Source organism: Mchenga conophoros, linkage group LG23, assembly GCF_057382185.1.
Source record: "Mchenga conophoros isolate Kocher_MC1m ecotype Shallow Benthic linkage group LG23, M_conophoros_male_GT1.1, whole genome shotgun sequence".
NCBI classification, from domain to species: Eukaryota; Metazoa; Chordata; class Actinopteri; order Cichliformes; family Cichlidae; genus Mchenga; species Mchenga conophoros.
Window position 1 is genome coordinate 4,237,858 of NC_140547.1, and position 21,767 is coordinate 4,259,624.

General features: G+C 40.7%; 1 protein-coding gene across 4 annotated transcripts in view; it reads right to left on the reverse strand.

The window, feature by feature from the left end:
- LOC146546435 (guanine nucleotide-binding protein G(q) subunit alpha-like) overlaps positions 1-19,272 on the reverse strand; it is a 33,430-nt gene extending 14,158 nt beyond the window's left edge. Inside the window, exons 1-3 of one of the 4 annotated variants that reach the window (XM_085265128.1) lie at positions 19,069-19,269; positions 17,931-18,056; positions 731-915 (exon numbers count right to left, since the gene is read on the reverse strand). In XM_085265128.1, the coding sequence (XP_085121254.1) occupies positions 731-915; positions 17,931-18,051 (306 nt within the window). In that variant the 5' untranslated portion in view covers positions 18,052-18,056; positions 19,069-19,269. Of the gene's footprint in view, positions 1-730; positions 916-17,930 lie in introns of all 4 variants that reach the window. The other 3 variants (XM_085265127.1, XM_085265125.1, XM_085265129.1) reach the window with 3 other exon arrangements.
- Between the last annotated feature and the right edge of the window lie 2,495 nt (positions 19,273-21,767).

A 21,767-nucleotide genomic window follows, 5' to 3' on the forward strand; every position in this document is an offset into this window, starting at 1 on the left:
CCCATACTGGAGCAGCCAGCCACTTACTGACTAACACTACAAAACAGAATTGTTAATGTATTTATTTTAATTTAAATTCAGGTTAGATTTATTTGTGCGCAACACAGACTTTGTGCGCAGAGACCGTCCCAGCAGTGCGCAATTGCGCACGCGCGCAGCTTAGACGGAGCATGTTGGGTTTAGTGTTTATTCTAAATTGGCCGTGGATATGAGATGGAATGTATGACTAACTGTGGCTTGCAGTGTAAAAGCCCTTTGACTGGTCAGTAAGACTACAAAAGTGCCATATAAAATACCAGTCCATTTCCAAATAATATGGCTTGCTGTGTGGTAAAACCCCACCCAAGAAGTCTCTGCTGCAGTTTTCCTGAGTGAAAACCTAGTATTTTCTTAGTCATTACTTCTTAGCAGGTATCTGCGTGATGCAGCCACACAGTTTATGGATGCAGCTTGCTAATGAAGCTAGCTAACATTATTGATGACATGGTATGACATACTATAAAAATGCCATTTCAAAAAATATATATAAATAAAGAATAAAGCTAACAGAGGCTTTAACGTCAAAAGGTGTTCACAAACTAATGGGTACATTAACTGTTATACACAATATTTGATGTACACTAAGATCTTCCCACACATGTTCCCAGCAAATTAGCCAGTACAAGTACTTGATGCACCGATGCCATCCAAATGCTATAACAATACATTTCTGCCTCCTAATAATACACACCTTGTTCTGTTCATACTTGAAGGGGATCTTAAGGTTCTCAGTTGCACGGATCATGGCCTGCATCGAGGTGAAGATGTTCTGGTAGACCAGTTTGGTGAAGCCCTTCTTGTCTTCATCTGTATAGCCTGAGCCATGGATTATTCTCATCTGCTTGATGAAAGTGCTCTTTCCACTTTCTCCAGTACCTGGAAAATAGATGGGAGCAGTAAGCAAACTGCTGAAAGCAACTGTTATGAATGGACAAACTGGTGTAAAAGGTATCTTTCAGTGTGCCGTGTGTGCTCTAGGAACAAAAGTTACAGCAGCATTATTATTTTCTTGCAAACATTTAACAAAAGAAGAAAAAAAAGAAAAGACAGATTCAAATGAGATAGTCGTTAATTTACACAAATTGAAATCTAGAGGAAGCAACCATTCAAATAAATACAAATATCAACCATAACACATGATTTGTAACCCATCCATGTAACACTTCTGCACTTGCCATTTTATAGTAATGTAGCCTGAAAATGTATTTTTGCCGAGAGCAAACTAAGCAAGAAGTAAAATAAAAGACTTGTGGGTACAAATCAGTTTTCAACAGGTCAACCAAGCATTCCAGAAACTAGTTTAAAAGTAGCCTTTTTTAATATAACTCGTTTCTGTGGCAATAAATTGGTCTGTCTCTGCAACAGGCTGGCCTCGTCTGTCCACCTACATCTTAGCATTGATGCATGAGGTCAAGAAGAAATGTGCACCATCGTGTCCACAGGCAATAATCCAGACCTCAATGTCAAGCCCTTCTCTGCTTCACCAGTTCAGGGTGTATGCATTTCTGGTGAGATATTTGAGCATTATATAACTCACTGTAAATAACTCTCCAGCTCTAAAAAACAAAGCTTAAACTACATAGAAGTTTCTGGGGTTAATTATGGTCAAGCTATTGTCTTCTTCCCTCCAGTCCAGAAATGTGCAATGTAACAATGCAGTGCAATGGTTGTTTTGGCAGTGGTTCCCAAAAAGGCCCGACTGACCACACGAGGGCTGCATGGCTCACCTCAGCTCAACAAAGAGCTGGGTACAGCGAGTTCACTTCTCCAATTTTGTATCACTCATCATGCATATGCACATGTGCATAAACACACAAAAAGACCAAGTCACAGACAAGAAAACCTGCTTGCACATGCAGAGAAGGAACTACACATAACCCCACAGATCCCCCTCTCTCACTCACTCACACACACACACTTTAACTTCCCCACAAGACCGTCCACAGCAGGTTCTGTATCTTTATATGGACATATTCTGTGAGCAAACTACCACTCTGGGCTTGGAGTCAGACTGAAAACATCAGGGTTTGTATGCTGCGGACATAACCCAAAGAGTACGATTTAAAAAGACAAGGCAGTTAGCAGCCTAACCGAAACTAACCCTCCAGTATTACCATGCAGCGCTTTCTCCAGCGCAATCGTCTCTTCCACCCCCATTCCACCATCTATTTTCTTCCTCTACAACCCTGATGGAGATCTCCACCGCTCATCTCTCCATCTCACTTCTCCCAGCACTCAAGTCTGAGTCACTGCAGTTTTAGCTGCACACGCTCTATCAGGTCTCTACCTTTCAGTCTCATTTTTGCTTTATCTCAACTAAAGCTGCAACTGATAGCATGTGTTAACCAAGTCTTTAGCTTATAGAATTTTAATATTACAGGTTTGTCCACAAGTCTGCTTAACCAGATGTTGTTACAGTTACGATGTGCACAAATCGCGACACTGCATGGTCCGTCTTTATCCTCCTATTCCAAAGGGCTTCAGCTATAAGATATATTGTACATTTCTGAGCTTACGTCATTATAGTTAATTTACAGATTTCTGTAAAGGAAAGCTACAACTCAAGAGAGCAGGCTGTAAGGTGACCTTTATTTTCACAGTACCGGAATATTGTTAGTTTAATAAAACATTCAACTTAAAGCCATAAATGACAAGATCAAATAGAAAGTTTGATAGCTGTTAAAATATTTCAATATGGGGTCAAAGTAGAACTTAACAATTACACTACCATTCAGCACAAGTGGCTGAAGGCAGGCTATGTGTAAAGGCCTACATTGATATTTACAGCTACAATGTTGAATCATAACTGTAGTTGCTGATTAGATAATGGAAAGCACTTTGCGTTTTGAAGCACAGCTCGTATTCCCAAGACATAGTAGCTGAAATGCCTTCCAAGGATGCCGAGAGACAAGTTTTGCTCTCGCTGAATGAACAGCACAGTCGCGCGTACAGCGAAGGAGTGCCCTGAGCACTGCCTGCCTTCTAACCAGAGAGGATCTTTCACTGCAGAAAACAGGTCAGGCAACATTGGAGTTTCCCCTTCAGACAGAGTAAGTCTTTGAGAGAGGGACATAAATAGCAATTGTTAAGACAGCCCTGGAGAGTTCACTCTCCTATTGACTGAAGAGTTGAACAGAAGGGAAGTGTGTTGGTGGGTTGTGAGGGACAGTACTGTACACATTTTCTTTCTTACCTCCTTCTAACCAGCAATACGGTAAGTTTAAAAGCAACAGCTGAGAAAAGGTGCAGCTATCCTATGAATTTGGTGTGTGTGTGTGTTCCAGCGTATTTGCCTTTCCCAAACAGCCAGAGGAGAAAAGCATGTCTTGCAGGCATGATCAGCTTAATTCAACAGTTCCTACTGTTCTCCCGCTTAACTGGAAAACCCAGCCGAAGCGTTTCTCACGGACAAGCAACTGTACACTCACTGGAGCTACTCCTGAGGGGTAATGCTAGTTCCCATGGCAACTCCTACACTGGACCTCTAAATACACGGCTGAAAACAGCAGCTGATAGGCTTCAGTGTGTATTCAGAGAGCCCAGTCAAACATGCAACTTTAAAACATTTTTTCTAATCTTACAGCTAGGGCTTGGCAACGAAATGAAAAAGATAATTGGTGCAAAATAACTTCATTAGAAATGAGACGGTGTGAGTCAATAGAACTCACACCATCCATATTTTAACAGACACCATAAAAACCAAAAGACAATAGTAGCGTTGTGCCAAACCAATCGTGCGGTTGGATTATAGCTGGAGCCACGTTGGGTTAGGTTCTCGCACAGAGTATATGAGGGAGAGCTAGCAGGGCACGTGCTAATGTCTGGGCTACTGCACCATACGCACCAGCACGTTACGGGCGCGACTGAGAGCAGTGACAAAATGACCAAAATGTTGAGTAGCCTTACTGAACATAACACACCAATGCACACAGCCCAAGGCTCAAAACACGAGGACAGTGTAGAAAAGAAAAGGAATTCTGCCAGCAAGCACAGTCAAAATGTCAGACTTAAGTAGCGGATTAACGTAGCTCACCCTCGTTACCAATTCTGTCCATATACATTTCTCTCAGACGGCACTTTCCCATCTACACAGAGTGTATAGAGACAGTGTAACACTTAACTACCGCATCAATTTGAGGTCAAGTCACATTGGATTCAGACGAGCCTCACTTCATTGAGACACTACTTCACTTCTAGTGTTTTTAACTTATTTTTTCTTCATCCATTTCCCCCCATTTCGCCATAAGCAGCCCACAGCTTGCTGAATGTCAAGTTTGTTTGTTTCTCTCTCTTTTTTTTTTTCTTTTTTTAAATTTGTGGGGTTCAAATTATTGAAAGTCTATACTATAGAAATGGCAGAGTAGAGCTGTAATATTTTAATTTTGTATTATAATTACACTGAACTGGCCAAAGAATTTGGTTGTACCCATTTCACCGAAGGCTGTGACCGATCTGTCAATTTAACACTGGCCAAATGCCCAAAGATAACGTGATAAAGACATGAAAGACTAAAGCAGGGCGATGACCAAAAATACTTATCACGATATACATTTGAAAATTTGCGATAACGATATAATTCCACAACTTTATTAGTGCAAAAAAACAAAAAATCAATGTATTTTCACTTAAACAAGCAGCTGTTTTTTTATGTGTATTAAAGTTATATAAAAATGTAACAATGAAAATTCCTTGCTGACATTCTCTGCCATGCTTTTTCTGCCATGTGCGTATGAAAACAAAGGCACTGCGCATGCGCGTTTTACCCATATTCTATCGCTATATTTCATTTTCTTATCGTTGCCCAACATTATACCGGTATTACCGCGAACGGTATAATATGGCCCAGCCCTATGAAAGACCTACCCATCCACTTTTTCATGAAGACTTCGTTGTTGTTTTTTTTTTAAATGACAAAATGTGAAACAAAATACAAAAACACTTGATCCACATCTGTCCTTTTACAGGCAGTGCATCCTTAGAATTTGAGTTATTAAACAGATAAGTAGACTTCAGCAGGAAAACTGTGTAGAGACTATAAGATTGTGTATTTGCAAGTTGCCCTTTGTTGCTTTCTGCAAAATTTGACTTGCTATATTCTAATAAGGTCCAAAAGTAAAGGTTTTGTATGCAAAAATGAATGCACTGGTGACCTTTAACAATTTTGAAACCCCCAACACAGCAAAACCAGAGTGGAAAAGCCCAGTAACTCACTTTTGATCGTTAACTGAAGCAGAACCATCTCACTCTGCCAACAACATGCTCTAACCAAGGTATTAGTCATTTAGCCAAATAACCATTAACTCACAAGGAACATGAGAGAGGTGGGGGGTGGAGTAGCTACTGATCCATCTTATTTAGTTGAATGCAAGGCTTTACCTTGCATTAACTAACAGCTTTGCATTTAGTCAAAAAGACAAGATGTGCCAAGTGCATGCAGAGTAAATGATTCCATAAAATTTCTCCGAGCACATCAAAAAGGAAGCTATATCCACTTAAGCTCAGTGCTGGGAAAGACTAAAACGCTGGAGGCTGTAGTTACTGTACAGGAACTGAATGAGTAACTGTCAAGTGGCCGTATTCACCTTGAAGGAATTTAAGAACCTAACCTGATGACCAGTGCAGCCATGTTTTGGCTTTTTCCTCCTGTAGAGTCAAAAGGCAGTCTAGTTAAGGTCACCATTCATTAAAATACAAGAGCAAAAAGTACTCATATTTACTTGAGAATTTATATTTTGTTACCCCATACCTCTTAGGCAAGATTCACACAGATATTGCTTCAATGCTAGACAGTGGTCGGGGATCACTGTTGGTGCGATCATCACACTGACAACATTCATTCATTACATTTAACACAACTAACAGTTAGCATTAGCCAGCTTAATGCCTGTACACTGTAAACAGATTACTCAGTGATCATCTTCAGTTTGAGATTAAACTGCACAGACACCAACACTGTTCCCAGGATATTTTTTATAATGTGGTAGCAGCCATGCTGGAGCAATATGAATAAAACAAAATTCGACTGGCTGACTCGTGCATCGGTGCTTGCAAAGTTGAACTTGGCAGCGCAAAGCAGAGCAACAGATACACAATTCAGTTGGGCAGCACATGACACACTTCATTTAACGTGACCGAAGACTGAAACACCCACAACATTTCAACCATACACCAAGCTTTAATCTGGACAAACTAGGAGAGTTTCTTACATCATGGCTGCACAGAGCACTCACTGGTGAACAAACTATTCAACATCCCTCATATACTGAGGGACGTTTATCCCATCTTTACTCTAAAAAATAAATAAATAAATAATAATAATTAAAGAAAAAAAAATCTCCATGTATGAGTCATTTAGGGCTGCAACGATTCTTCGACACAGTCGATGACGTTGACTATGATTACGCAGAATTTTATTGTTGTGACATCAATTCTCAATGGGTCACTTTTAGGGAGTTTGTGCGTCGCATTGATATCTTGTTTATGTTAGTATAGTAATGTTTGTGTTTCTACGGTAATGTTTGAACAGCAATGTTAATGTTTGCATTTGTACAGTAATGTTTATGTTAGCTTACCTGTCAAACGTCTCAGGGTGATGCTTGCTAAGCTAACACCATTTCAGTTTCATTAGCTGAAATGTGACAGTAAAACATTAAACAGAAGTAGCTAATTAATAACTAATAGTTAATATTAGGTAGTTAATCTGGGTGGGACTAATATATAGTGAATGCTACATCGTTTCCAATTCTGTTTTGTTCTGTTTAACTAGTAGGCATATCAGTGAGTTTGTCCTGAAAAGAGACTCAAGTCATGACAGTGAGCATCTTTAGCATGGTTATCAGAAGCTAGGAGCATCATCTCAAAGATGAGAGCGAGCCTCACTTCAGAGGATGTTCACTGTAATCGTGAATTCATGAACTGAATCATCTATAAACTTCTTATTTTGGACTGGGGGGGGGGGGGGGGGGGGGGGGGATAAAAATTAAAAAAAAAATAAAAATTCAGCTTTAGTTGAACTTATGGACAGAAGCCATTTTTAGTTTCCTATTTGCACATTATTTTCTCATTTAAAACAATTCTAGCACTTACCCAATATTACTTAATATTTTTATACATTACATTTTTTATTCTGACGGTCCTATTGAGCAATGTTAAAAATACATTTGATATTTTCAAATTCATACACTTCCTGGGTAATTACTGTAATTTGCTGTGGGACGAGAAAACAGGGCAATATTCACAGGTGGGCAGAATTGAGCCTAAAACAGGAGGTTTGCCCACAGGAAACAGATAAATGTTACTGAAACGATCGAAATAATCTTTAGTTGCAGCCCTACAGTCATAAATGTCAATACTAAAAGAGTGACAAATGGCTAATATTGACCAATATAACTTCCCAACTGAAATATCCAGATGTTTCCCTATAACTTGTTCTGATTGAATGCAGTTAGGTAGACCGTTAAAGGGAGAGTACAGTAGATCCTAAAGTGAACAGGTGCATTGCCCTTGCAGGTGCACATAAAATACTCCGAAGACAAGGCTGCTAATCCTTTCTTAATTAACTTGATTGCACAACTCTGTTGCTTGTGAAGCTCGCACACAAGAATTTCACTCACATGTGCTGTACCAATGTACCTGCACATGTGATGTGACAATAAAAGTGATTTGATTTGATTCTTGAGTTGTGACAGCAATAAATAAAATGTACCAAATCATTTTTACATCTTGAGAATGCATTGCTACAAGTATAAGTTTAACTGAAACACGAGCTGATTCAGAATTTACACAATAAAATACCATTTACCCAACTTTAGCCGGCTGACTTAAGGTGTCACTACAGTATCCGAGTTGCCATAGCTAAAATGGTTCATTTCAAACAATGGATAAACTGAGGCGCTGCATCAAGGATGAGTACAAAATAAATAAGGAATTATCTGAAGTTCATGATGATGCTGCTCGTGTCCAGTCCAGAGCTGATTTTAGCGCCAGTCCAAATCAAACCGATACTGTGGCTCTGTAGTTTTAGATAGCAGCATTGCACAGTGAGTGACAGCAGTGCACCTGGAGTTTTGCACATCTAGAACTCAGAAACCAGTTGTTTGCTTCCACTAACAATAAAAACAAAAAGCAATGTAAGCATGCATATGTTCTGCCTCTGGTGTGTCACATCTCATTAACCACAGGAAAGAAGAAGAAACAACCTTAAATTTTCCTTACACTTTAAAAATAAAATAAAAAAAATAGGAAAAATAAATAAACCCACCATGCCCTAGTTAAAAATGCAGACAGACTTGTGGGCACCACATACCAGACACCTGCCAGGCCATTCCTCTAACCAACTGCTAATACATTTACAGCTACATGTGTACTTCAAAGACTGTTCCAGTGACCGTCATTTTTCACATGCCTTCCAAATAAGAGGCTGACTGGAAGGAATGGGTAAGGGGAAAGGGAACCCGAGTCTCCCGTCCTCCGTTTGTAGGGTTGAAATGTGTCTGCATAAAACAAGTGGACTGTAAAAGCACATCAAGATCTTCGCTGAGAGAAAGAATGAGAAAGAGACAGAAAAGGAGAGGGGCAGCAAGCTCAGGATCTCTATTCCAGTTTTGAGAAAATTCCTGGCATACTTTTCCTTCTAAAGGACTTGCATGTCAATTTAATCATTCTGCCTATTTTGGTTCCCATTTAATCAAAACACTTGTTGTACTGGAAGAGCAGCATTTCTCACTAGACAGAGGTTTCGTAGTTCACAATCACTCAAGTAATTGTGATTCGTCTTCAACTTCACTTCCTTCTTCCTAGGCCAAGACTTTGTCAGGAACTTGTCTACAGCAAATTTGTTGCTGTGTAAACATGCAAAAAAAGCTTGTCTTTTTAAGTAGCTGCACAAGCATTACATGTGTGCATAAATACCAAAAGGAACAAGGAGGTAGTTATGTAGAAAGTGCTACCTACAGATATTTAATTCTAGTGATTTCTCAAGAACGTCAGCAAACTGAAACTAGTTCTTTGTGTAAGTGCCACAGCTGCTCATGAAATACAAACCATTCATAACCGTGCCCAACAATGATGTGCTCTATTGAAAATGATCAATATTTTGATTGCTATGTGTCTGACATAATTTAATGGTTCTATAAGGCAGGTAGGCGGGGCCAGAAGGACTGGGCGGTCTTTCACAGGCCTGAATGCCACATAACTGCCGAAACTCTGGGTGTGCCAACATCAGTTTGCTAAACTAACAAAGCTGCCAGACAAACAGTGCAGAACTACTAACACCTACCTGTTGTGTCTTTGAACTACACTGAAACTCAAGCTTCCTTCTACCAGGTACAAGAGCTTAGGACTGCATATGTACACATCTGGGGGAAAAAAGCTAAGCAGGATGGCTGATGAAGTACAGGCATAGCAGCACTCATGACATAAAGTGGACTAATAAATCCTTTTACAACAGAACACATGGATCATTGGGTCTATTATGGTCGTCTGTGACGGACTACAGACGCTGCTTACCAAAAGGTCCAGCCTAGAAATGCTTGTTAAAGTAATTATTCAAATTTTACTAAGCAGAGGGCCAGGTAACTGTTGGGTCTATGATATTACACAGCCAAATCTTAGCAGTGTTCTCCCAGCAGATGGGAGCACTCTTCCTTACTTCTATGATGGCAAGATCTAAATAAGATCGTCCAGTGACAGCGATGGAAATCTGCAGTTCTCTCCTGTATTTTGTTGTGTCCAAGTAAACTGGAGCATAGCCATTTGACCGGAGCAATGTGCAACCACTTTCTGCACAGGTGTGTGGACGTTAACCTGCTGGCACAAGCACTGATAATGTTGACAACACTCAGCAAACAAATCGGACATTATGTATGCAAAGTAGGGCAGCGCAATATGGCCAAAAATATTTATCACGATATACATTTGAAAATTTGCGATAAGGCACTGCGCATGCGCGTTTTACCCACATTCTATCGCGATATTTCATTTTCTTATCATTGCCTAACATTATACCGGTATTACCGTGAACTATATAATATGGCCCTGCCCTAACGCAAAGTACGACAGATTCAAGCAAAATTTGAAATACAATTTGATTAAAGAATGTGATCAATGGTTTAAATAGCTTTCAAGTATGGATTTAACCTCATCTACTGGACTGCAGTTTTCACAAAGACACAATCTCTCCAGTGTGTCCTGGGTAGAGTTGCCAGAAAGAAAAACCCTAAGATATTAATACTAAAATGTTCAACAATAGTGATACAAACAGTGCTCTCTTTGCCAGGTGGCACATAATTTTACACGGTACTAGTGGTGCAACGAATCAAAAATCTAATGGTTCGGACCGGATCACGGTTTTAAGTCATGGATCGGATCAGCAAAAAAGAAAAAAAAAGACAGACAACTTAAGTATGTTTTGCCTATTAAAAACATTCAACTCAAGACTCATTCCACCCAATTATATAAAAACAAATTAAGGTGCAATATAGGGCAGTACAGGGCTTTGTATCTACCACTCCGCTGTGATATAATGAGCGGTCACGCAGCTTTCCGCTGACCTGGAGGTCCACCCGTTTGTAGGTGGGCAACAAAAGATGCCTGGGACAGTTCAGCCATAACTTTTCCTGCTCATATATGCTTAGAACGATCTTGTCACTGAAGTGGACGCGCAACAGGATACCATAGCGTGGCTCAAGCACGTTCATCACAGTTTAAATCCCTTGTTTTGCACAAGGAAATACGGCCTCCCGTCTGCAGCTAAACACCCCAGTAGCTTTTGTAATAGCTTTAGCCCGGTCGGACTGGGCAGCAAAGGGCTGCTTAAATACCGCAAACTCCTCTGCTCCTCCACTTGGATCGCTAGCGCTGACCATAACTATCGCTTGACAGACCTACCACGCGCACCATACACACACTTTTTTTCCTTCTTTTTTGAATCTTCGAATCACGTGCGTGCCGAACCGTGGAGTGGGATCGGTTCGGATTACGGATCAACCGTGATCCGTTGCACCACTACACTGTACCATGGCAGACCTTCCTCTCACCAACAACCAAAACACTCAATGTTCATCACAATGAACACTACTTTAAGAGAAATTTTAAGAGATCAGTAAAGTTCTTATTTCAACAACATTGAAGTAATAAACAGTTTATAAATGTTAACCTGGCCAACACACATAGTTAGCAGGGTAATTGCTAATAGTTACCAATGACCCATTGGCTACATTAGCCACCAGTTATCATCAACGCAGCGGTCGGCAGACTATAGTCATGGATGGAATATCAAACTGTGGCAGCTCAGACTGTGATCAAATGGAAAACTGGGAGGGTTGCTGGCTGTACAGAGCAGCGGGGGAACCATGGCAGAACTGAGTCAAGAGTCCAGAGTGTGAGGAACTAGTCCAAGCAAATAAGGAGTGATATCAGATGGACAAGCGACTGTTTTTACGTGCTGTCGTTAGAAACAGCGACGGTAAACCCAGCATGTGGCTCTGCCGTCCGCTTGTTTATTTTCCACATAAACCTTTCAAAATAAAGCTGAAGATCCTGTTGAGATTTTTCAAAATAAACTGAAATGATGACAAACAGAAGGACCAGTCAAAGAAAATCGAGGACCTTATTTCTAAACGAGGGGCTAGCATGGACATAGTTGGTTATGAAAAGTCTGACACGGACCAGAAAACTGTACTATGCAAATTATGCAGGAAACCGGTCCCCACCTCAGACTCAAACACGACAAACCTCTTCTGCCACCTACGCAAGAATCACGTGAGAGTATGGGGAGAGTTTACGGATGAGAAGCAAAAGAGAGCCGTCAGGTGCTAGAAACAAATAAACCTTAGGCTTTTCCCCGCAGCACGCCATGTAATAAATACAAATAAAGAAAATGGCAGCCATTACAACTTGTGTCTAAAAGTGTATAGTTTCACGCAACGGTCAAAACACGTTACTCCAGGTACACGACGACCAGCTGAAAACACTTCACGCAAGTCAAGTTGCCTGAGATTCACAGAATTTACTGAGAATGTAAAATGTTTGTGATATATATCGCTGTCGGAACGATAAATGTTTAAAATCGGGATATGAGATTTCACTGCATCCCTTCAGTGCAGATCAGTAGAGGCTATACTTCAAATTACTCCCACATAATGAGCTACCTACAACTCAACACCATAGTTGAGGGTGGGAATGTAGATCAACCAGTATCAGGAGCTTTGCTTTCCCAATACGTTCTCCCTTTATGACAACAGAGAAGATAATAATCTGACAATGTGATAATGAGATGAGCAAAGAGACACTTGGCTCAGCATTTTGATCAAAATGCTAATGCACACATGCACCAAGTAAAAATGGCAATGTAAAACTTGGAAAACATAGTTGGGGTTTAGAACTTTTGGTTTTTATTAAAAACAAAACACAAATGAATGCCCTTATAGTCGGCCAAAAGTACATTTCTTAACATTTCATTGTCTCAGCAGTGAATTAAGAAAAGCACTGCAAATTCATCAAAAATTAAAAGAGTAAGTTGCAACCAAAATCATTTACTTTCATCTTAATTCAAAGTTGATAAAAATGAGGTTTATTGCAGTGTGACCACTGCTGTTTACATTTCCACAATTCAAAGACAAACTCAAAACTGATTAACCAGTACGAGTATCTGAATACTCAGCTCCACATACAAGTCCTCGCTGTAACAACTGTCTATATCCTGCTAACAGCTGTGACATGCTGTCAGGGAAGCTGGTTTTATCACAGCTGACTGCCAAGTGCAAGTGAACTGTAAGTAGATCCAAATTCTAGGTGGGTGAATGTTAAAAACAAACAAAAGAATGACTGGTAGTTGATACTGTTATGCCACATTTCCAGAAATTAAGCTGATACGGATGACTTAACCACCATTCAGTACTGCTAGACATACATTTGCAGTATTTGAGAATCCAGGAAGGAAACACTGCCTTCAGCAATGCTATTATGGCTTTGACTATAGCTGATAAACCAGAGGGCATCCCCTACCATGGCCCACAACTGTATAAACACACAGATCTCTCTTTTGGGTCATTTTATCCTGTGTGTGGGTTGTTCATCTGTACTGTCTGCAGTTTTGTTATTTCTACCAAACCCAGCCATGCCAGCCGTTACCTTGGCAGCAGCTAACAGGGATACAAATAAATATGGCTAACAAAGGGCTTATCTGCTTGGCTTACTGTAAGCCTTACTAAGAGAAACCATAATAGGCGTAGGTAGGCTGTATACATGAAACATCCTTGGGTGTTGCCAAAAAACAAATACTCATTAACCCAGATACTACCAACCTGTTTGTGCAGTGCGTGCATTGACAGATGAAGTGTGTGTTCAGTGTATGTGCATACATGCATACATAAAGTGTCCTGAATCCCATTTCAGGTAAGTGTTCAGGTGAGTATCGGGGCCTTAGCGTTTGAGCGTACAAAATGTGCTTTATTATCCAGGTTTCACTGAATACGATCTCAACACCAAACAACAGCCACAAGCCGTTAAGGACTAGCCGATGAGCTGAGCGTTTTACTGCAGGGTCTACCAATACTAGAAATGTGGTAGCTTGTCATCTTACTCTGAATGTTATGGTTATTATAAAAAAAATGCTTTTATAAGAGTTGTGTTTCCCATGATTTATGCTGATGTGCTACAGTGGGGCACTGTGTGTTTGCAGGAGAGTTGCAGAGCAAACATAGCTGGGATAGTGACAAAACAAGAGGAATGGTTCAAAATACGTTTGCCATTGTTGCCAAAGCAGTCATAAGAACTTTACATAGCCGACGGCAGGGCTTGATTGATCGCATTTTAATACTAATGAAAATTAAAATAAGGATACTTTTTTTGCACTTCTGCTAATAAGCACTGTTTTCTTGTTTTCTAAATGAAGTACATTCATTTTCTTTGCAGCAGCGCATTTTCACCTTTCCCGAAAAGTTCAAGCTCACTTGCCGTTTATGCAACTTGAGCCAACGTGATTAAAAGGAAGCCCTTAGTAAACACGAGCCATCTAAAGGAAGAAAACAGGCTTTCAGTAGGTGAGCTGATAGCATGACCACTAACTAATATGTCTGCAGCCGCTTTGGTCTGACAATCGCTTGGGATTTCTCACGCGGTCCACTTTCTGCAGTGAGCAGCAGTTGGATCACGGTGGTGCTGCTTGCCCTGTGGCTACTCTGAAAGTATGGCCAAGGCATGCAAGTTCAGTGCTGCCTGGGCTTCTTTTTGCCCACATCCACATGTGCAGACTTCCCACAGTTTAGGATGCAGGCTAAGAGCAGGTCAGCATTTCTTTGCAGGACTTGCAAGTTCTAATTATGAATCCGCTCTCTACAGGATGACCCAGTGTCCCATACAATGGCCAACACTTTATTAATTTGCCTTCCCTCTGAATTAGATTTAAAGTAATAGAGAATACCCTATGAAAACTTCAAAAACTGCCTCATCTATAGGTGTATGAATACTCAGCCCCATAATGTTTAATATTCAAGATCACAATATCGATCAAAACAATTGTAATAATTATTGCTGCCTAAGCCAACAGTCACTATAAAAACCCATCACCACAAAGTCCATCAGTAAAAGACATTTTAACCCCAGGAAGTCAGAAACCAACTTATCAAAATATTTCAAAGAGTGTTTAAAGTTAAACACGTAGGATTTATTTTAGAGATAAGCAAACTTTTGACTCCTGTGGTGTTAAAGGATAATTAGGAGCAATAAAAGAAGTTTAGTTTAGTACAATTTACTGTTGTACTTTATTCCTGTAGCACTATTTATATATTACAACGGTGCAGTAAGACAAAACAGCAGTTCTACATAGATGAATGAGAAGTTATGGGAGCGCCAAGCAAAAAACATGCGTTTATTTCCCACATGCAGAATTTTATCTCTGTGGCTTCCGTATAGTTCTAACTCTTTCAAGGACAGCAGAGTCGGCTGCTGACATACATTAACTAAACTGATGGTTGCTGCTTTTGTCATACAAAAAATTAAATAAAGCCCTGGGCTTATATTAAGCAGGCTACCAAGTGTGTAAGACCATTACAAAAAGACTTCAGCAGTATGAAAACGTTTGGTTTTCTATTTCTTAAACACGAACAAAAACGGATGCAAGCAGTTTTGACCGTTTTAAAGACGTTTGCACAATATGAGCAGTATTGCATGAGAAAACAGGTAGGTTTATAGGCAAGTTTTTCAGTCACATGACTCATTTAACCTTGAGTCAACAGTCGATCAACATAAATGCCTGAATGTCTCCAGTTATTGTTTGCACACTGCAGTGATGCATATCCTAAACTGCCTTTTCTTATGTTCACTGCTAAAGGACACTGTTACTTAACCCATCACAACGCAACTCTCTGCTCATGATTTATTGTTATATTTCTGAACGCAACTTCACATTTACTTTCAAATTTAAAATGAAAGGAAAATTATCCACCCTATTACCAATATCTGTCAAAGCTTCGTCATTGTTCGGGAAGCCAATTAATCACAGCCTGTATATCACTTATAATTATCACAAGCATTTGTACTAAAACTCTGTATTCAGTAAGGAGAGCAAACAAACTGTACACATTTAATTACTTGTGACTTTCATTAGCTACAGAGCAGGCAGCGAGCACTCCTCTGACCCTGACTTTTACACCGTGTACTTACAGAAGAAATCAGGCCTGTTGCTGATAAACAGCTGGAATAATTGCCTTTCAATAAAACAGCAACACTAAAAGGCAACAGCCATTTTACCGCTATATCAAACCCAACTTAGGAGAACTATAAGCATACTGTACGATTAACTACTTTTGAGCTTCATATTCAATTTGGCACAAACGTTCAAGCAAAAGCAAGCAAATTCCAAGTGTCACTTTCTTCCTTCTTATAAGTCACAAAAATCCCAAATCTAACAGCAAATCTAAGAGGTTACAAGCCAGTGGAGATAAAAGATCTAAGGGCTATTATACATGCAGTCAAAAACATAATAAAAGCTACACTAAGCATGACAATCTATAAAAGGGATGAAAGAGGTCCATAATAGGCTCCACATGAAGAGAGACAACCAGACGGAGCTAAAACCGACGCTGTAGCTAGATAGCGCTTGGGTCTTTTTCACATAGGCTTAAGTAAACAGGCCATTTCTTGTTCTGAGAGGGCCTTTATAACAGCGAGCACGATCAGGCTGCATACAGTAGAAGGCAATGAGTCCGTGTTACCCTAATTAACAGAAATCACCACACTTATTTCATACAATTATTTCTGACCATCTTGTACAAAAAAATATATATATATTTTGAGTAGATACCCAATTACACCATTGCCATTTTGTTTCAGTTGAGCTTATTACACTGGGAGGTGAGGGATTTATGCAGTCTTTATACTGGAAGACAAGCATCTATGAAATTTCATGATGTCTGTGCAATACACAATAATAATCCTTTAATTAGCTCTTTTTCACCATTTTCTGTTTTCCTTCCTCCCAACCCCCATTTACTTCTGGTTACCATGAAGCATCGACTCCAGTAGATCAGAGTGACACAGGTATCAGTTTTAGCATCCGAATATAAAGAGAGGAGGAGAAAAGAAAAAACAATTGTTGGTTCTAGTAGGGCTGCATCTCAGTATTTGATTATTATAGAAAGGCATTTTGCCATGTCCTTTTTAGAACTTGGAAATCTCATCCAAGGTTAGGAACTTGACATTTTTGGGAGCATTAAAAAGAAAAAAGGCACTCAGAATAGTTCTCTACAAGAACATTTGATTAACAAAAAAATTATTTTAAACTGTATAAATTACACACGATCTTTCTTACAATCTAGTCATTTTTGATACCACAAGAAAACAGTTACTTTTTAATCCGCTTATTTTTAGTGTTAGATGCTGATGCGGCGGTTTGTGAGAACACCTTTAGCATCAGGAAGTCAGGATTCAGTCACCTGTGACAAACTACACAGTCTCTCAAATATCCTCTGGCATGTCAATGAATTTGTGCGACTTACTGTGAAGTTTACTTAAACTCTATTTCAGGTTACAACGCAAGACACAAACACCAAATGGCATTCAAAGGCATAATGGCTCTGCTAATCTACCTTTAACGCACACAGACACACACCTGAATAGCATTTCCAGCTCTCTGGAGAGGACTCATTTCCCACAGCAAGCCACCTCAGTGCAGGCCTTTTCTAGACTTAATTAAAATGCAGCCCTTGCTCATCACTGAAGCCACACTTCACTCCGAGGTGTGTGTGCACAGGAACAGGCAGAATCTACTCAGGGACAAAATATTTAGTAGTGGAAGCGTTCCAGTTTCTGACTGTAGTTCAAGTAATACTGGCCATTCACTTTCAAGAGTCTGTGTGAAGGGCAAGAGAGAAGCTCGCTGGCAAGATTTAATTCTCAAATAACCTCCTCCATCATTTACAACCCAGAACTGCTTACATCCACCGACCTTGGCCAGTCTCCTCCCTCTGCTGTCTTATGGGTGGTCTTCTAACAAAAAGAAAATCAGCAGGGGAGACGTTTCTCATGAATCCTTGTGGCCAAAGATGCAAGACTACGGAAGCTTTGAAGAAACACAGTAAAGATTACAGACTGCGGATTTTAATTCAGTCGCTGGTTTAAATTCCTGGGTGAGTGGCTGCTTCCAGCTATTCCACCGTTAGACTAAAAACACAACCTGAACCACACGAGTGCATTTTGCTTTGCATATCACATCACACGCAAATCCTGTGGTGATCGGAGCAATTTAGCTCGAGCAATCGTGGGTGTAGTTTTGCATGCGAAAGCTGTAAAACAACACAATCACACCAGTGGTTTTTCGAGCCAGATGGTTTGTGTGTAGTGTGGGTGCATCCCGAAGCAAAGCAGTGTGAGACAGGAACCTGCAGACTTACCCAGCAGGAGCAGCTTCAGCTCCCTTCTCGCATCTCTCTTGTCTCGTCGGAGCTGCTTCTCGATCTCAGCGTTGATTCGTTTGGACTCCTTCGCCTCCTCACTCAGGCAACAAGCCATCATGGAGTCTAAAGTCATCACCGCATGAGCGGGGGGGAAGAAAGCCCGTTTGAGGAGAGGTGTCGGGCTTACACCTCACACAAAGTACCAGATAAAAAAAAAAGAAAGAAGAAGAAGGCCTCCTGTGTGCACAACAGTCCGATCCCAACAGGTTATATCCAGACACTGATAATGGAGCTCGATAGTCTCGTTGCTTGGTGCAGACTCTGGCCTCCCTTGTTGATGGCAAAGCTGCTGTCAAGTGTTAAATATTTGACAGCTTAACGTTAGTCAAAGTCTCCAGTAAAACCTCAGGCTACAGTGACTGTGAGCTCATCAGAAAAAAAGAAACTAAACATGTCTGCAAATATCCCGAGGAACTACCGAGGGTGCGAATAACCATTTTGATTTCATGGACCGGTATTAGTTTGTTAACTAGCCTGAAAGCTAAACGCTGCTAACGTTATAACCAAGCTAACAGGTTGAATTTTTATCTTCAGCGCACTTTGTTTTCTTGCTTAGCCCAGTCAATTTAAAAATATATAGACATATATATTTTTCTTATACTAAACTACTAACTTCGGTCCCACACACAGCGGGACACAACTGCCTGGCGCGGCCACCACATTTGTCCAATCCCCTCTGCTGGCTGCCCGGCCGAGTGCAAGCCTAGCCGCCCCGAAATCAGCGCTCCAAGTTACGCCCGCGCAGTGACAACGAGCCCCAGTCTGTCCATCCAGAAAGGTTGGTTTACTGCCTCTAGTCCTCCACCATCCGCATGCACCTGTGCCGATCAGAGAAAGTGCGCGCTCAGAGCAGGTATGTCTCGCAGGCGGAGGCACCAAGTAACCAGGATAGGGGGCTAAATGGGAAGGCTAATTGTTAGCTAGCTAGGTTAGCTCAGAGAGCCTTCCCTGGAATTGCAGCCCAAAAAACAGCCAACTCCTACTGACAGAGAATCCTGACTGCATTAAACTAGCGTTCCCCAAAATAAACTCGCAAACACCAAACCCCCCTCCCCAAAGTGCCAAAACGTCTTACTGGCAGTCAAATTGACCCTTGTCCTCCGTGCATTTTATCGCTCCTGGTATTTTTTTTTTTTTTCCTTTTCCTGGTGGTGCTGATCGCTCCTCATCACCCACTCCTCAGCTCCGGTGTGGCGCTGTCGATTTCGTCACTTGGGATATAAGTGATTGATAAGAGGAAGAGCGAATCAACACGAGGCGTGTGGGTGTTTCAGGCGGGTCTTTCCAGCACGGTTAACTTCCCAAGTTTGCTTGAGAGGAAAAAGTCATCCTCTTTGGAGGCGTGTCGGAGGAAGCGACTGACATTTGACTGGATGGGCAACGCCCATCTCCTGTCAAAGAGCAGCGCACTCACATACAGCCTGTCTGTGTTGTGCAGTCCACTACAAGAGTTTCACCAGGTCATTTCCGAGACTACTCAAACAACGAGCTGCAGGCAGTGGAAATAAACTAAGCGGCCTTCTATTTAAGTGCAGTAACTGAGTGCTGTGCAGTTTTGAGATGAGCTACTTCTCCTTGCACTTTCGTTCTAAAGCACTTTTCATTAGTACTACTACCTTCCCAATAAGATGTAATATATGCCGCTCACATTCTGTATAACAACCCCCTTTCCCAGCTTGAAACTTTATAATATCTCATTTATCTGATATTTGAAGTTTAACATTTGTGTGATATTGAATGCAAGACTTGCCACTTCCTCCAGCCTATCCCTGGCATCCTCCGCTGTCACACCAACCCTCTGCATGCCCTACTTCATTAGATCCATGAATCTTCACTGTGGTCTTCATCTTTTCCTCCTGCATTACAGCTCCATACTCAGTATTATTATCCAGTATATCCACCATCTTTCCTCTGCACATTTCTCTCTAACTTTGTCTTCCCTTTCAGCCATCCTGCCATCCCTCTGTCACAAATCACCCCTGACACTCATCTCCACCTTCTCTCCATTTACCTTCTCTGCACGCTCACCTTTCCACCTGACTCCCTCTCATTCGCGCCCATGTATTCTGTCTTGCTTATCCTGACTTTCATTTGTCTTTTCTCCAGAGCATACCTCCACCTTTCCAGTGTCTCTTCCACCTTCTGCCTACTGTCATTACAGATCATTATTCCATTTGCAAACATCATAGTCCACAAAAACTCCTGCCTGACTCCATCTTTCAACCTGTCCATCACATTGCAAACAAGACACAGTGCAGCTCCTTCTGACGTGACTCATTTCGCTCATAGGCTTCAAAAGGACATATAAACGATTTTGTGAAACCGTCATTTGAAACTTTTTCTTGTTTTTAATGACTTGGAAATTTATTCACTATTTTATCGTTCTGATTTTATTACACTTATACGAAACAGGTCTCTGTTGTAAAGGAGACAATGGGACTCAGTGGGACTACCTGTAAATGAAATCCAAGTTAAATAAAACATCTCCACGCCTGCACAGGTATCTGGACTAAACTTGCTTTGAATGCCTTCCTGTACTTCCTCATTCTACCACCAAGTCTCCCTGTCCCCTTTCCTCTGTCCAGAGGATACAGCAAACCCCTTATTGGCACTTTCCTGCAGCACCACAGCTGTACTTTCCCAAACATCTAGTGACTCTTCCATCCCACTCACAGCTTGTCTCAACTCTTCACTGAACTCTGAATATTCTTAATTGTTCAACTTCCACCATTTAATCCTCCCCTCTCTCTGCACACGCTTCCTCTTCTTGACATCCAGAGTCATCCTGCAGATTACCATCTAAAGCTGCTGAGCTACATTCTCTCCTGCCACCCCCTTTCAGTCTCCTTGCTCTGTCAGACTGTACCTCCCTCCCCTCTCATAGATTACCCTATGCTCCTCCCCCTTCTTAAAGCGCATGTTTACCAGCCATTTCCATCCTGTTTGCAAAATCAGCTGCATGTACTATCATGCCAACAAACAAAGGAAACAAACAAGTCATACAGGAATTATAAAACAAAGTTTCACATATACTTAAGAAAGTGACACATGTACAAGGCCAAGTTCAGCAACTTGCACGTCACATACAAATTAACAGAACAAATTGACTCTGAGTCATCGAGTACCAGCTGTGGGAATCTATTCATAATCACATATACACTTTGCTTTTCAAACCCCTGACTCACTGTCGGTATACTTGCCTCTTAGAACGGTTATTAACGTGTTAAGTTTTGTACTTGAGTTTATGAGTGTGAGAGATTAAAAAAAATACTCAAGGTCTTACAAAAAATGGTGACAATATTTTGTCAAAATTAAAGCAAGTAAACAAAACTAATGTTATGAAAGAGTCAAATGTCAAAACACAGGTTTGTTTTCTCATTTTAAAGGCTTATATTCTAATGTTGTCTTATATGTGCTGTTACGACTGATCACAAATAAATTTCAGTTATTGCTAATAATTACAAAACATATGAAAAAGAACTATATTTGAGTGAAATGTGCAATATTTTCCTCTAAAAGTCATGAAATTGCGACAAAATCTGGGACAATGTAGCAGAAATAACCTCATTATTTACTTCGTTGTGAGTTTCACAGGTTTGCATTTCCACAACACAACATGCCCAGTGTGTGACAGACTGTTTTACCTGGTGTGATTTTGTCCACATCTATATGTTCCATACAGACCAACAATGGAGCAAACTTAAGTAACAGTAAGAATGCCACAACTTAAATTAAAGAGTCAGTTCATTGCAGTAAAGGTGGAGAAGTATTCAC